This window comes from Sminthopsis crassicaudata, chromosome 5 (genome assembly GCF_048593235.1).
Source record: "Sminthopsis crassicaudata isolate SCR6 chromosome 5, ASM4859323v1, whole genome shotgun sequence".
Lineage (NCBI taxonomy): Eukaryota > Metazoa > Chordata > Mammalia > Dasyuromorphia > Dasyuridae > Sminthopsis > Sminthopsis crassicaudata.
Window position 1 is genome coordinate 219,255,016 of NC_133621.1, and position 15,575 is coordinate 219,270,590.

At 49.5% G+C, this 15,575-nt stretch overlaps 2 protein-coding genes across 10 annotated transcripts; both read right to left on the reverse strand.

The window, feature by feature from the left end:
* Nucleotides 1–2,511: 2,511 nt before the first annotated feature.
* On the reverse strand, nucleotides 2,512–7,692 carry SLC39A5 (solute carrier family 39 member 5). 4 transcript variants are annotated; one of them, XM_074270020.1, is made up of 11 exons: nucleotides 7,576–7,692; nucleotides 7,089–7,205; nucleotides 6,217–6,400; nucleotides 5,158–5,320; nucleotides 4,773–4,942; nucleotides 4,393–4,512; nucleotides 3,977–4,067; nucleotides 3,697–3,873; nucleotides 3,393–3,473; nucleotides 3,010–3,200; nucleotides 2,512–2,784 (listed from the first exon to the last, which is right to left on the reverse strand). In XM_074270020.1, the coding sequence occupies exons 2-11, from the start codon at nucleotides 7,109–7,111 to the stop codon at nucleotides 2,641–2,643; spliced, it is 1,344 nt and encodes a 447-aa protein (XP_074126121.1). In that variant the 5' UTR covers nucleotides 7,112–7,205; nucleotides 7,576–7,692; the 3' UTR covers nucleotides 2,512–2,640. The 4 variants fall into 4 exon arrangements, with proteins under 4 accessions (XP_074126121.1, XP_074126118.1, XP_074126119.1 ...); XM_074270017.1 differs by having other exon boundaries at nucleotides 6,822–7,205; XM_074270018.1 differs by having other exon boundaries at nucleotides 6,822–7,205; nucleotides 7,572–7,679.
* Nucleotides 7,693–8,520: 828 nt separating this feature from the next.
* Nucleotides 8,521–15,488, reverse strand: NABP2 (nucleic acid binding protein 2). Of its 6 annotated transcripts, none has more exons than XM_074270028.1 (7): nucleotides 14,746–15,488; nucleotides 13,168–13,266; nucleotides 12,660–12,798; nucleotides 12,500–12,571; nucleotides 12,031–12,112; nucleotides 11,166–11,229; nucleotides 8,521–9,039 (listed from the first exon to the last, which is right to left on the reverse strand). In XM_074270028.1, exons 2-7 carry the CDS (start codon nucleotides 13,244–13,246, stop codon nucleotides 8,840–8,842), a joined length of 636 nt encoding a protein of 211 aa, XP_074126129.1. In that variant the 5' UTR covers nucleotides 13,247–13,266; nucleotides 14,746–15,488; the 3' UTR covers nucleotides 8,521–8,839. The 6 variants fall into 6 exon arrangements, with proteins under 6 accessions (XP_074126129.1, XP_074126128.1, XP_074126127.1 ...); XM_074270027.1 differs by having other exon boundaries at nucleotides 13,168–13,269; nucleotides 14,746–14,883; XM_074270026.1 differs by lacking the exon at nucleotides 14,746–15,488 and adding an exon at nucleotides 13,609–13,782 and having other exon boundaries at nucleotides 13,168–13,269.
* Between the last annotated feature and the right edge of the window lie 87 nt (nucleotides 15,489–15,575).

Below are 15,575 nucleotides of genomic sequence, written 5' to 3' on the forward strand. Positions count from 1 at the left end.
GAGGGACATTGGGCAGTTGGAGGGGGATGGTCCCTCTCCCCCAAAAAAGAAAGGCACAAATCGTGGGTCCTGGTATAACAGATAGACCAGGGTCACTGCCACTTGTCCAGCTGAGACTGATGGGGCTACCTCCCCCACCCTACAACCCCCGAGCCATAGGACTGCTGAAAACCACTGAATGTACAGCCCAGGTTGGGGTGGGGAGCAGCCCACAGGGGAGGGGCTTCTATTCTTCTTGTTTGGTGCTGTGGGGGGTGGGGGAGATAACATTGAGGGACCCCCACCCCCAATAAGACGTGTTTCTTGGGGTAGAAGAATGGAGGAGGGCCTACCTTCCTTCATCTCACCCCAAGACCCTTTCCCTCTCTTCACCCCCTCCGTTTAGACTGTAAGTCCAGCTCACCTTTGCCTTCAATATGTAACCAAAGGAAAACTCAATACTGTTTCCACCAATGTCCACCAATGTTGCCCCACTGGACCACCCATATGTTCCCTTGGCCTTGAAGGGGAAATGAGGATATGAGGGCCATGGGAAATGCTCTGCAGAGCTCCCAGCATCTCGTCTAGAGTCCTTAACGTGATTCTGAGAGCTGGGCTCCAGAGCAGGGATGGGTGGTCAGTTGGAGGGGGGAGAGTGAATCCCTGAATATTATGCACACAAGTGTTTCTTTGGTAACAACAGCTCCAGCAGACCTCATGTTCCAGTAAGGAAGTCCTTCCCTCCTTTCCTCTCCTCGGCCATCCCCAACCCCAATCCCCATTGTGTGTTTATCCTCTCTCCCCTTCCCTGATTCCAGCAAAGGAAAATAGCCTTACAGACAATAGCCCAGAAGCTCCCCCTTGGGGGAAATGATAATTTAGGGATCTCCCCACTCCTATATCTTCAGAATGTAGGGGATGGGGAGGAGAACAAAGCAGCCCCTTCCTCTGCCTGGTAAAAGTGGTTCCAGCCCTCTCCGTCCAAGAGTTCCTTAGCATGGTCAGGTTGGCACTCCACTGGTGAGCTAAGGGTAAAGGCAACAAACACTTGAGGTCTAAGCCCAAAGGTTTGAGAGGAGGGTCTGGCTTGTCTCCCCCAAACCCTTTCCCAGAGAAGTGACCAAATGCCAGGTTTGGAGAGGGCAGGGGCTGGGAGGGGTGGTAGTGGGGGTGCTGCTTTTTTAACTACTTGAAGGTACTAACTCCAAGGCTGCTGTTGCCCATTTGTGTGAAGTGATAGAAACTGTATAACTAGCACTTGGGAGGGCATGTAAGAGTGAGGGTGGATTCTTCCCAGTCCCATTGTCCCCACCCCACTCTCCACCCCTCACTCCCCCTGGGCCTGAGCACTGGACTGCCCATTCTGAGCCTCCCTTCCCTCAGGAACCAAGAAGCTTGTCTTGACTCCTAGGGAACTGGCTCTCCCCTCATTCTGGGCACCATCTCCAATTGCACTAAAGTAGCTTTTGTGCCAGTCTTGCCCCCACTCCAGGGTGGGGTCTCTGCTTCCAAACCCTGCTCCTCACCCTTACTCTCCTTATTCCCTTGTCACACCTGGATATCTCAGCATTGTGTATGTGTCCAGGGCAAAGGGAGGGGGGAATCTGGCAGGAGAGGGGTCAGTTCATGAAGATAGGAAACGAATGGAGAACAAAATCCTCCCTTAAGCCATGGGAGTCCAGGAGTGAGGGTCTTTCCCCTCAATGCTATGTGTCTTGCAGATGTGCCAAATTGGGGTGGGGGTGGGGATGAAATGGGGCTGCTCTGCTAGCAGCCCCTTCCCCCAAGGTGGCTCTCTCAAAGCAATACAGTTCCCCCTTCCTGGGAGCCAAGCAAGACAGGGGAGAGGGAAGAGTGGGGGCCTAAGGATTCCTCATGTACAGCTGTGTACATGGAGGCACGTGAGTGTTCTTTGTACGGTGCCCATTGTGGGTGTCTGTGTGTCTGCTCCTCTCCCCTCATGACCTGCATGACCTGTGATGCTGCAAACACCACCATCCTGTGTGCAGGTGTGTTGGGGGCGGAGGGGATGTACCATGTCCCTAACTCCCCCTGTCCCCACCCCATAACCCATGTACTCGGTTGTAGGAAGTAAAGAGAACTGAGCACAATTCACTGGATTCATTGAATCTTTCTCTAAGCAATTGTCACACCTGCCTCTCCTCCCTGCCCCAAACCCACCCCGTGGTGCTAGTGTTGGAATCGGGGAGGGGTCTGAGGGAGAGGGTGTAGAATTACTGGGCAACAGTTAACAGGTATGGGATCTGCCTGGGATGCATGCACCCAGTGTGGAGGGCAGCATGGGCAGAGAGGGAGCTGGAAGGGCGTCACACGCAGCCCCCCTAGCCCTGGGGTAAAGCACAAAGATGCCCTGAAATGGATGTACCCATGCCCCCATCAAACCTGGGCTGGGGCTGGAGGGGCGGGTGGAAGAAGGATCCCTCCTTTCCCTCCCCAGGGCCTGCTCAGAGATGCAGGCCAGACCTTGGTTTTCTACCCTCTTGGTGTGAGAACAGCTGTTAAGTCATCATGGCTTTGGGATGGGTTCTGTTTATTAAAGTCCTATTGCTCCTATTGGCCCTGTGTCCGGCCTGTGTTCCTGGGATGGAGGGGGGTGGGGAAGGGAGAGAAACTGGGACCCCTTCTTTCTGTGGTTCCACTTTAGCCATCTAAGGACAGGGGAAGCAGCTGCTCCTCAAACAGGGCAATAGTCAGCATGAGACACCCCCCCAGCAGCAGTCCCAGCCCTTGCAGCAGGATGTGAGATGTAGGCAGAGGGTCTGTGGGGTGAAGCAGGGTAGGCAGCTGAAGGAAAAAAAAATGGCAGTCAGATTCATGGCCTTAGGCAGCAGAAAAGGGCTAGAGGTGATGGTGACCCAATAGAGCTTTTCACTGTGTTCATCTATCTACCCAAGGGGGAGAAGGTGGGAATGGAGAATCAGGACCACCCAGCCACCCACCGCTATCAATTTATATCACCCCCTTTTTAATCTCCATTTTTATCTGTGCCAGTCCTGTCCCCCCCCTTACCATATCCACAAGTGACACATAAAGGAAGACCCCAGCAGTGATCCCGAAAACCCAGGGAGTAAATGGGGCAGGACCCTGGCTGAGACCCACTCCCAGGGCTGCACCAGCCAGCCCCAGGGCCCCTGACACCAGGCTCAACAGCAAAAGCCTTTTGTAGGGTAGCCCAGCCTGGAGTAGCATAGCAAAGTCACCTGTTGGCAAGAGGGAGGTCGAATTCAGCCCAAGCTCAACCCATTATCTCCCTACCACTACCACCCAAGACAGGCCTTTTTTCTTTTCCATCACTACCCTCCAATCCCAAATCCACAACTGGGTTGGGTATTTGTATGTAATATGATAGTTTGGAAGTCTCCATTATTGCCTTATTTCTGTCATTTCCCTACCCAATTCATGGGGAAGTTCATGGCACAAGACGGCCAAGGTAGTGCTGATACCACTAGAAAAACCATCAGAGAAGGCAACTCCTGAAAGGAAGACAAGATGGGATCATGAATCAGTTATTAGCCAAGAGGCCCCGCATTATCAGGGTTGCAGCTCTGTGCTCTACCCAAAAGTTCACCCAGCTTCACCAGTTGTATAATTTCCTTCTGGTATTCCTGTTCCCCTATTTCCTCACCAGTACCCAGGGCATCCAGTCCCAGCCCTCTAAAGTCATCCCACCCCCTTTCCAGTGGCCCTCTCTTTCACCAATGGCAAGCCCATCTGTGAAGTTGTGGAGTCCATCTCCCAGCAGGACCATCCATGTGATTTGAGTATTCCCATTACTTGGGTGTCCATGGCTGTGTCCGTGGTGCTCATGTGTCAGAGAGAGTGGGGCTGGAGAAAGTTGGCCACCCAGCTCCTGTGGCCCTTCAGTCACTGTATCTACAGGGACAAAAATAAAGGGTTGGATGCTACTTCTGAATTCGGGGAAACTCAACTGCTGTTTGTTCTTTTCCCCTAAAATCTTGGTCCGACTTGGACTTACCTGGACCTTCCCTCAGAGGCTGAAGAGTTGTTCCTCTACCATTTTCTAGGTCCTGACTTCCAGGACCTCTTCTTGTTTGCTTACAGCATCTCTAAAACAGAAGTAAGCTCAAGACTTAAGAGAGTAAAGCCAGAGTTCTAAGGGGCAAAATCTGATTCCATTATTGACATCTGTGGGCCATCTTCTTTTGGTTTCTGGTCTCCCTCAGAAAGGAAAAAGAGGATGGATGTCTGGACATTGTCAGGAAGTAAGGTGAAAGGAACTGGCACCTAACTCCCTCACAAAGTGACAGATTTTATTGAACAATGGCAACTTGTAATGGGAGGAAGATATTACCCTTTATTCCTCCCCACCCACCATCTCTGCTTATTTTGTGAACAGTTGAATGAGTTCTGAGCAGGAGGGGAGTTACTCACCGATCGTAGCCCACCATGCCGAAAAATCCCAAGTAAATTCTCCAAGACAAAGAGGAGGAAGAGACCTCCTAGCACAGCCAGCCCGGGGCCTAGGTCCCCACCATGACGCCCTCCCTGAGCCTGAGACACCAAAGTTGGAAGATGAATCGGGGAAGCCCAAAGAAGAGTCTCCACCCCAGAAAGGAAGCCTTGCCCAACCCCTCAGAGAAAGACAGGTCCTTCCCCCAACCCATGTTTCTCTCTAAAAGCCCCCCTGGACATAAATGGGGCATGGAGAGAAGGGGGTACACCAAGGGAACAAGGAAGGAAGATGCTCAAAAGCAGTTGGAACAAAAAACAGAGAAACCCAGGGGACAGAGGTGGGGCTTTATGTCACGTACGTGTGGCAGCAGGTGCAGGAGAGCATCTCCACAAAGTGTGCCCACAGCCAGTGCCCCCAGGAAGCTCAGCAGAGGATGCAGCAGCCAGGACCCCAGAAGTCGTAACAGTAGTATGGAAAAGGGAGCCAGCACGCTGAGCACCAGGACAGCCAGAGCACTATGACCCAGGGCTGGGGATGGGCACAGTCAAAGGTCAGGCTGGGGCCAGGAAGGTCTCAAAGTAGAGACAATTGGGAATAAGAAGGGGGATGAGTAAGGGATTTCAGTTTGATCTCTGCCCAAGCACAGCACCCAACTCTCCACAGAGAATGAGATATCCAAGTTTAATGGGGACATCACCACCACCATACCCCCAGTGAAATGTCTATCCATCCAGGTCACTGACCTGACAGTAAGTCCCCTTGAGGTGCAGGAGCTGGGCTCTGGATACAGACTCTGCTGTCAATCTGGTAGAGCAGGGCTGGACACAAAAGGGCAAACTGGCGGGGGGTCAGAGGAGCAGCTGGGCTTAAGCCAAAGTTGACAAGAAGCTGGGAGCCATTTAGACACTGGGGAATTTGGAGGTCAGAGGTCAGGGAATCCTTGGGGACAGCAGTGACTGAGGATCTTAAAGCTTTGCCTCCAAGAGCACCCCTCCCTCACAGTTTCAACTCTTGGGCCAAGGGGCTCTTGAAACCCTTAAATAGCATATACCATGTCTGTCCCGATCTTTTAACACGAATGGACATGGGAATTGGGAGAAAAAGGAAGATTAGATGCATTCAGAGGTGAGGGAATACTGGCTAAAGTTTTGTCTCTATATGCTAACAATGGAAATTTCATACATATAATCCCCGTTTCTGTCAGTGCAGATACTTTCTGTGAGTTGATGATTCTTTTGTCTTACCTATTCTGAAATTTGAGAGTACTCAAGTGACAAGGGTCCTTAAAGTCTATTTAGACTATAGTAATCTCTAGTGGCAGGAAACACTCGGTCAATTCAGCCCAATAATTGGAAAATCACTTAAAAATTTTTTTTCACTCTCCCCATATTTACTGTCCATTTGTGTTATTCTGCTCTCTGAACAATTTACCATGAGACATCCCTTTGGATACATGGTGACAGCTGATTATGCTTTCCTCCCAGTCTACAGCCTAAAAATCATCTTCATATTGGTCACCTCACTCTTGCCCGAACATTCTCTACTTTGTCATCTCCTTCAAGTTCAGTGACTAAACTTAGACATAAATTCTCCAGACTGTTGTTAACCAAAAGGTTATAATCCTAATGAGCATCCTATTATTGCAGATAACATAATATTTCTATGCTCTGGACATCATCCTTCTGTTAATGCAGAGTAAGATGACTTTATTAGCCATCTTACAATTGTACAATTGGTTCATATTAAACCTGTGGTTAATGAAAGCCCCCTAATTTTTCCCTCCTCAGGGTTCCTCTACTCACATCCTCATTAAGATGGTCAGACAGTGAATGGTCCACTAGCAGTAGCCTGTGAAAGAGGTCAAGGCCAGAGGCTGGTGGCCCCTGGGGCAAGTGGGAGGCCCCTGGCTTCTCTGGGTCCCTCCATTCTGAGGATTCCAGGGGCAGTCCTGTCCAGACATCCACACTTATCTCAGGGTCCAGTGGTCTGAAAAAGATGGCAATGAGGCAAGGGTCAGCTGTGGGTTCAGAAAACTTCTTCCAGAAATTGTAGAAAATCACTTCTTAAGAGGAAGTCAAGAGAGCATGAGATTGGAGGTGGGAAGGTAGGGGGTGGGATCGGGGCTATAGCTGCCAGTCTAGATATTAAAGATTGTAGCACTGGGGAAGATCTGGGAATTCACAAATAGAAAACAAGGTGAGCTTGGATGGGGAAGATAGTGGGTACTTGGTATCAGTGCAGGGGAAATTAAGGAACCACTCAAAATGGAAAGCTAGGAAAATGGTGATCAGTTCTGAAATGGGGACTGAGAACTGGGGAGAACAGTACTGAGAGGAGAGACCTGAAGACCAGAGAGCCTCAGCACACATCAGAAGCTAGGTGATTTGGTGCTCTGGGGACTTAGTACCTGTGTGTGAAATTGTCCCCAGGGGAGGGCCCAGCCCTACCCCCTGTGGGGCCCGAGTGTCCCAGTCGAAGTCCCTGAACCCGACCCAGGCCTAGGCTATGAAGAAGCCTGGCAAGGCCACTGACACTCAGAGTTCCATTCTCTCCATATAAGCCAAACAGCTGTGCCAGGTAATGTCCCTGCTCCTGCTCAGCAGGACCCAGGGGAGCTGGAGGACCTGTAGAAGGGTCCAAAGCCCCCACCCACCCCAGAGCTACCCAAACACACAGTCCAGCCAACAGGAGCCCCATGGTAGAGCAGGAGGTTGGAAAGGTAGCCCCCAAAGCCGAGGTTTCAGGTGTTGGACTTCTATTCCCCCTGGGGCATCCTGGAGCCTAGCCACACCTGAGAGAACAAGGGTAGAGGGGAATTGAGAGAAAACTTCCCCCCACATTCAAAGCTATTTAGAATCGCTCTGCCCATCTTGCAACACTCTCATTTGTTCTTTATTTTACTCGTGGCCCCCACAACCGAATTTTCCATTCTAGCCTACCTTTAGTCCAGCCTACCCCCATTTCCCTCTTTCCCAGGATCTCCTTTTTATAGTACAGCACCACCCCCACCTGTCCAGGATTTCTGGACCTCCCCTTTCCGGACCCTTATTTCCCCAGCTTTCCTCCTCAGAGGGGATCCTACCCCCCCCCCATTCTCCATCCATTTTGCCCTTTGCCCTGTTCAGGCCTCCCTAACCCCACCTTCCCAGGGCCTCACCCACATTGGCAGTGCAAGAACCTTCCACGCAGGTCTGTCTGGTTGTCTTGGGGAGCTCTGTGTTTGGGACTCCAGTGAGAGGAAGCCTCGCCTTAGCCTCCCGTCTCCAGAGTGGAGTGTGAGACACGTAGAACTGACACCCTAACACACCTGTCTGGGGGCGGAGTGAGGGTAGGAGGGCTCATATCTGGAGTTAATGGTTCACTTGACTCTGTGCTAGGGTCGAAGGGCACTGGACAGGGAAGGGTTACCCTCTGCCCCTTTTGGGGAGCCATATGGCTAAGGCAGGCCAGTTTAGGGAGTGCAGGTCTCAGATTTTGAATCTACTGCCCCACCTCTAATCCCTGCTTTGCCACCTCCCATATATACCTACTGCTCCCCACTTTGTAGTTCTTGCTCCAAACATACAGTAGCCACCCCACTCCCAAGGTGGAGAGAAGAATATTAACTCATTCGTCTCTGTCACCTTGCTTCCAGGAATTAGTTTGGACCAGGACCCAAGTATCTCGGACCAAGGATAATCAGGCTTAATAACCCCAGAAATCCCAGCCTGCCAAGAAGGCCACAGTTCTTTACTATTTTCTACCCAGAAACATCTAGACATGGGGAAGCCCTGATGCAGTGCGGAGGCTAGGTTCCCTTTAGCATTCCTCACTTCAGGCCTAGAGCCCAGCATTACCTGACCACAGCAAAGATAGGAGGAGCCCTAAAAGTAAGAGGACTTCTTACTTTCAGCAAAAGGGGTGGGGGGTGTCAGCAGCTGAAAGCTTAGGGGAGGGACATTACCTTAAAGGGGCAGGCCTGCCTTGCCCAAGGTGCTTTTCCTCTCCTTTCTCTCCTCAGACTTCTCCCATCCCAAGGATACCCCAACCCTTTCCAAGTCAAGAGGCAGTAACTTTCTGTTCTCCCCCATACATCGAAGCCACAGAAAGCACAGAACCAGGCAAACTGGGTGTAAGTATTTATTAGGCAAGTTCCCAATATCACACACATTTAACATACTCACCCCAAGTTTGGTTTCTAAAAATGGCAAGGTTTGGAGTGCCCAGAATGAAGGGGCAGGAGACAGAGTACTCTCACTTGAACAGGGGAGGCTGGCTTAAGAAATGAGATAACTGCCCCCCCCCTCTACATCACCTCAGAGAGTTTGAGGCTAAAATACACTCCCCCATTCCATACACACAGAGCTAGCTCCCAATGGGCAGTCTTTGTTCCTAGTGGGGAGACACAGAAGAAGCTTGTCTTCAGTGAGGGAGAAGGGTGTGCTGCTATCTCTTGCTGCTCCTCCGGGTCTCTTTGCCGTTGCTGACAGGGTTGGAGGAGGGGCCTGGAGGCCCCGAAGATGCATGGCTAGGCTGGCTTCGAGTAATTCGGGTGCTGATAGGGTGAAGGGGTGCGTGGGGTGCGTGGGAGCCACTGCCTGGCCCAGGGGGGGTGGTTATGCCGTTCCCATTCTGATTCTCTGAGGCTGGTTTTAGGAAAAGGAGAAATACAAAGGAAGGAATTAAAACAAAGGACTCTGTTTCCCCCCAGCACTGCCTTTTCAAAAGAAGCAAACACAGGTATAGATGAACCCACAGCCATAACCCCTCTGGGAATGATATAAACTGACCTAAGACACCCACAGAAGGGAAGGTGGCCTAGGAGTTCTAAAACATAAGGTAAAGAAGGGGGGACTTGAGAGGTGGATGTCCAGCAGGGCAAAGTGCCTTGTCTCCTCTCACCTCTGTGGCACTCAAGTTCCCCTGTGATTGTTTAATTCTGTGTTCAAGAGTATGGCAACATGCTCCCTCCGTTTCTAGAGTCGGGGCAGGCAGACAGTGAAATCTTAAATGTTTAATCGAAGTTAGGTGAGCACTGCCTTGAATGTGATGGGCATCATAGATTCTTGAATCGAGGGATCTGCATCCCAGCACAATGGTGATCTGGGGAGGTAAGAAACTCCAGAGCTAGAGAATTCTTGAAGGGAGGGATTGGCAAAAGAGAAATAAAAGGCAAATCAGATCCAGAGCACAGCCCAAGAAGTGAGAAAACACAGTAGTCAAGATGAACTTGTGGAGCCTAAGAGCTAGGGATGCAGTTGGAGGGGAGGGAAAGAATAAGGAGATGACATTCTGAGGGACACCACAGTGGTTTACAGTGAAAGACTACAGAGCCAGTTGTGACCTAAAGTCAAAGGAAAAGGAAAACTCACTCTTTTGAACACCCAAAAAGAGGCTAAAAAGAGTAAAGGAACCTCCTTTTCTTTGCTGACTATGGGTGTGAATAACTGTATATACTGTCAAGACTTGCTTGATGTTTTGTTTTGGTTTCTTCTTTTCCCCCTTTCTTATTCTTTGTTGTAGGGAATACCCTGGATTTTTCTTGTTATTCAGTCATAGCCAACTCTTTGTGACTCTATTAGGAATCTCTTGGCAAAGAGACTGCAATGGTTTGCCATTTCCTTCTCCAGCTCATTTTACAGATGAGGAAACTGAGACACACAGGGATAAGTGATTTGCCCAGGGTCACACAGCTAGTGTCAGGATGGCTTTGACTTTAGGCCTAGAGCTCCATTCATTTTACCATCTCACTGCCCTGGTTTCCTGGATGGGGTTAGATATATTTGGAAAGGGAGGTGATCTAAAAATAAAAGATATTGATACAAAAAAGAGAGAGCCTAGACTAGGTCCAAGACCAGAAGATTAAAAGTATAACCTGAAGGCCAAATCCTAAAAAGGGCTCAAACATTAGACAGAGTTTAATAGTGTGGTGGAGAGTGCTGGACTTCAAGTCAAGACTCCAGTTTGAATCCTGTCTAAGACAAGATACTAGCTATGTAACTCTGGAGAAGTAATTTAAGCTTTATCCTCATTTGCTTCATCAGTAAAGTAGATCTAATAACAGCAGTTGTTTCAGGGTTATTGTGAGGATCAAACAAGGCATTTGTAAAGAGCAGAGCCAACAGATGATGGTCTTCACTGGCCAAAGAGAAAACTAAGGAATGCAGGGGAATTTGAGGGGTAAACAATATATATATAGCTGATGTAAACGAGCAAAATTTAGCTTTACATCTAAACTACAAAGGACTATCATGAACAGTGTGGGGTAGAACTGACTGCCAGAAAAAAAAAGTTTCTGTGGAAGAATCTGGTAATAAGGGGTTTTTCTTTAATAGCAAAACTTCCAAGTTTTTTTGTCCTTAGGTGGCAGCAGTGGGATGCCTTAACACCTACCAATGGACCAAAGAAGGTACCAAACTTTGTTTCATTCTAGAGGTTTAGTGGAAGTAAGCAGAAGTAGAAAGGAAAGAGAAGAGTTCTGGGAGGGTAAGCCCAGAATTCTGAAAGATTCCAAAAGGGGTTGAGAGGAAATAGACCATCATTCCTCCAGAGGGAGGATGAAGCAACAAAAGATTCAGACCGTCCAGGGCATTTCCCCAAGTCCCTGGAAAAACTGAAGAAACAAAAGAAGGGTATGGATGTCACTGTCACCAAAAACAAAGTGAGAATTCACATCTTCTATGGACTAAGACCAAGGGATGGGCTACAGGGGAATGACCTCTAGAGGGCCCCTTCTTCATTCACTGGGATGGAAGGTCACAGAGAATTTTACCTGGAGGCCCAGCAGGAGGGCCAGCTGGAGACTGGGCAGTGGCAGAGCTGCTGTCATTCTGTACCTAAGGAAACCAAAACCACATTTATACTCTGTTCCCTGCTCCTCAATTTGAACTGTGAATCTTGATTTGAGAAAACACCCTGGGTCAGCTACCATGGTCTTTTCAAATCTTGCTTGGAACTTTCCTTGTCTTTTGAGTCCCACTGAAATCCCATCTTTTACAGGAAGCTTTCCCAACCTATCCTAATCCCAGTGTCTTCCAGATGTTAATCATTTCTTATTTATTCTGTGTGTAGCTTGTTTGTATATCTTTATTTGCTTGTGGTTTCCCCTATTAGACTGCAAGTTTTTTGAAGACAGAAACTTTTTAAATCTCTTTTTATATGCCGGCATTTAACACAGTACCTTGCACATAGTAAGCACTTAACAAATGGTTACAGAGTGATCAAAAACCAAAGCAGCTCAAGATATCTCAGATGACTGTATCAAACTCAAATAGATTCCTGTGGCTACTTAATGACTTAGAAAATCAAGTTAACATTGTATTGTATTGTATTTTTATTTACTTTTGTAACATTTCCCAATTACATTTTCATTTGGTCTGCTGCTCTTAGAAGTTTTGCTGGGAAACTAGCAGCCAGAAAACCTGATACCTCTCTGCCAGACCACCTGTCCCTTTGCCATGAACACCCCTCCCTGTCCCAAATCTTCAGTCCCCTCTTATAGTTTGTCTTCTGCTAGAATTCAAGCTCCTTAAAGACAAGGGCTGCTTTTCTTTTTGCTTTATCTACTTACTGATCTCTTTGTTAAAGCAACAATATCCTTCTTTTTCCTATTTTTCACTAGGATCTCAGGGACTCACCGTTTTGCTGGGTTGTTGCTGGGCACTGTACTCAGGGTTTGGTTCACTGAAGTTGGGGACCTCAGAATAAACCATACAGAATCTGCCAAGAAAGGAAACAATCAAAACGTGAGTCGAATCCTTGTGGGCCAGTCTCAGAGGTATGGGAAAAAACCCCCAATAACACAGAATAAGATCATACTTTCGGAGCTAGAAAGAACCATACTCTTCATTTTACAAATGAGGACACTAAGACCTAGAAAGATGGTTTGTCCAAGTTTATATAGGCAGTTAAGTGCCACAGCCAGAATTAGAACAGCGATATGAGGACTCCAAAGCCATTATTTTACTATATCTTAATGCTTTCTCTAACTCAAGGTATGAATACTCCTTCTTCACTACCACCTTCCTTAACATCACTGCATTCTCCTCTTCCTTAGGAAAGAAATGCTTCTTCAACCCAATCCCATCACTCCAATCTAGGCCTTACTCTCCAATCTTTTGCAGATCACCCCCACGGCCAGTGTAGAGCGTCAGACAGCCTTTAAATACTGAAGCGTACCTGCGAGGAGAAGACACATCAAACTTCAGTTCCTCTGCCTTTACTGTGACTCCTACATCTAGATCAAGGAGCGTTTCACTGGCCTTACCCCTTGGTGAGTCGAATAATGTCCCCAGGCTGGATCAGGTTGCCAACATCATCCCAAACAGATATATTGATGCTACCTGTTTTGTCCGCAACTTTGCAGGTCCTCACCTCATGTCCATCTTTTGTCTTGGTCACTCGGCCTGGAAAGGGTGGGGAGTTGAGGAAATTAGAGATATTGAACAATCTCCTTGACAAGATAGCTTTCAGCTCCTTCACAACATGGAAGTTTTACCCCAACACCACTGAAAGGGTTTCATGAAGACCAGTGGTACCTTGAATACATTTGATGCTGGATTCTAGGGACAAGGGATAGATGCCACCTTCACCTTCCCTTCCTGGCTCCCCCCTCCTCCTTCCAACACTCTGACTTTTGCTCTGTATGAGCAGGGAGGTGGGTTATGTAGCCACTCTGAATTGTCTTGGGCCAAATGATTTTCATCACCAGACCCCAGTGTACAGCCCGATCACAAGTGGTTATACTTCCCGAGCCGGAGCCGCCCCTCACCCACCTGTCTCTAGCACAATGAAGATGAGATTCAGATTCTTAAGTCCTGGCTTGATATCTTTCACAAAAGTCTCCGTCGTCATGCTGTTCAGGCCTCCACTCCCTGCTAATGGAAAGAAAGGGGTGAGGATGGGGGAATGCAGCAGTCTACTGTCTAGTCTTCCAGAACATTCACCAGTCTCCCCTCATTGTTAATAAACTAACTGCTCTTTATTTTGACTATCTCCCAGATCAGGAGTGGGGATCCCGGAGTGGGTTGCCCCAAAGCTTAGAGGCGGGGCGCCTAAGTATCCTGGGCCCGGGCCGGGGTGAGGGGGGAAAAGTGGGGGGGACCCGAGGGCCTTCCCATTCTTAGGAAGGGAAGGAGTAGGGGGAAGGAGAACGGGACCCCTCCCTTACCCAATGGCCCGGACCTGCCTCCCTCACCCCCCAAACTACCACCCACCCAGCGGGGAGGATGGTGCACGCCGCTTAGCCACCCCCAGGGGGAGCCAGGGTCCTGGCCTCGGCCGGATGCAGCCCAATGGAACGTAGAGTCTCGGACATTCCAGGAAGTATCCCGGGTCCGGCGGGTGAGGGCCAATCAACGTGCTCGAGACGCCGTTCCGATGCGCGCGACCCCTCCTCTCCCCGCGTTCTCCCTCCCTCCGCAGGCCGCCCCCAGGCCCCGGCCAATCCGGGATTCGCGGAGTCCCAGGTCGGGAAGGGGCGGGACCTCAGCGTTAAAGGGACCTCGGAAAGTTAAAGCTCCAGCCGATGGAAAGCCAACCCATCTTTTGGAAGCATCGCTCCCCCGTCCATCGGTCCTTCTCTTCCCCGTCGCGGGCCCTTTAATTTCCCGGGTCCACAGTAAAAGGGACAGGCCTGCTGGGCCGGAGCGCCTGCCTACCCGGAGGAGGAGGAAGACCCTGCCCTCTTGCCCGGCCGGTCTGGTCCTCCGAAGGACCTCCTCTCTGCTCCGCGCTCCGCACAATCGCCCCTCGGACCCCCCGGCCGGAAACTCTCCCTTCTTATCTTCACCTCCTGGCCTCCTTAATTAATCCTAGTGTCCTCCATGGGTGGCCCCCCTTTCCCCCAATCTATCCTGGATGTCGCTTATTTTTACATAGTTGCTTGCATATTGTCGCCCCCACGAGGCTGTCAACTCGTTGGGTACAAGTACTGCCTTAACTTTTCTTTGTATCATCAATGCCAACACTTAATGTAGGCACTTAATGTATACTGACTTCGATGCCAGTCATTTACGAACTGTGACATAACGGACTTCCTGGAGGATGAGCCCCTCCTTCCAAAGGGTCCAGTCCCTCCTCATCTGGGCAGAGGGGGGAGCTTTAAGGCTATTCTTCGGGCGTAGGTGAAGCATAAACACTGGAACATTAACATCTCTCTCGTTTCTCCACACTTTCATCTCTTCTGCTGGGAGAGGAAAAGGGGGACTGAATTCCTTCGTTTACCCTACAACAATCATTGACAATGTGCCATCTGGGAGTAAAAATGTCTATATGCTTAGTAAAAGTCCAAAATTATCATTTATCTTGAGAAAAACAATCACAATACCACCATGGGTTTACAGGACACCTACCTTCTCCAGTAGAATTTAGTTCCTGATTCAATTTTTGGTATTCCACAACTTTGTACACAGTAGGTGCTTAATATATGCTTGCTGAATTGAATTCTCAGAAATCACGGTGTTTTACACTGGTTACCTTCGGAGCCCGATGATCAAATGAGATTTATTTGTGAACGCTTAGCAAAGTACTAGGGCACCCAGTAGGCCATCGCTCTCCATTCTATTCCCACAGGTACGGGCAGGGGAGGGATCGACCTCAGTTCCTCATTGTCCCTACATCTGCTTCCCTGAGACCTCTCCGAGCATCGGAGGGAACATCTACGAGCGTCCACAGGGAGGAAGTGGCTTGGAGGATCATGATAAGGAAGTACGGCCTCCGAAAACGGCCGGGGACGTCTCTTGAACGCTTCACCAAACTTATGCTGGGCTCCTTGGGAGACAGACAGCCCTTATTCTCAAAACCAGGGGGATTCGACCTCCGGCTGCAGAGATGAGAAGGCTGGCGGAGCCAGCATGGGAAGGCCAGAGACCAGCGAAATACTGGATGGCAGAGAAGGCCCGGCGCCCAAAGGGGAGAGCCCAGAGGAGAGGAAGTCTCAGCACAAACGTGGCTCTTTTCGCATCTTCCCACCACACCTCCAGCCAAACAAGCCAGCGAGGCGAAACACGTGCAAACGAGCTGCTCCAAAAAGAAGTCCCGCCCCCTAATGACACCCTCCGAGGCATTTCTAGTAACAAATCATCCTTCTCAGAGTGGAGGGCGGGGAGGGGAGGGGACGATTTAAGAGTCCTTTCCCCTCCCAGTCAGATACGTAGTTCTCTTTCGGAATCATAAAAACTTC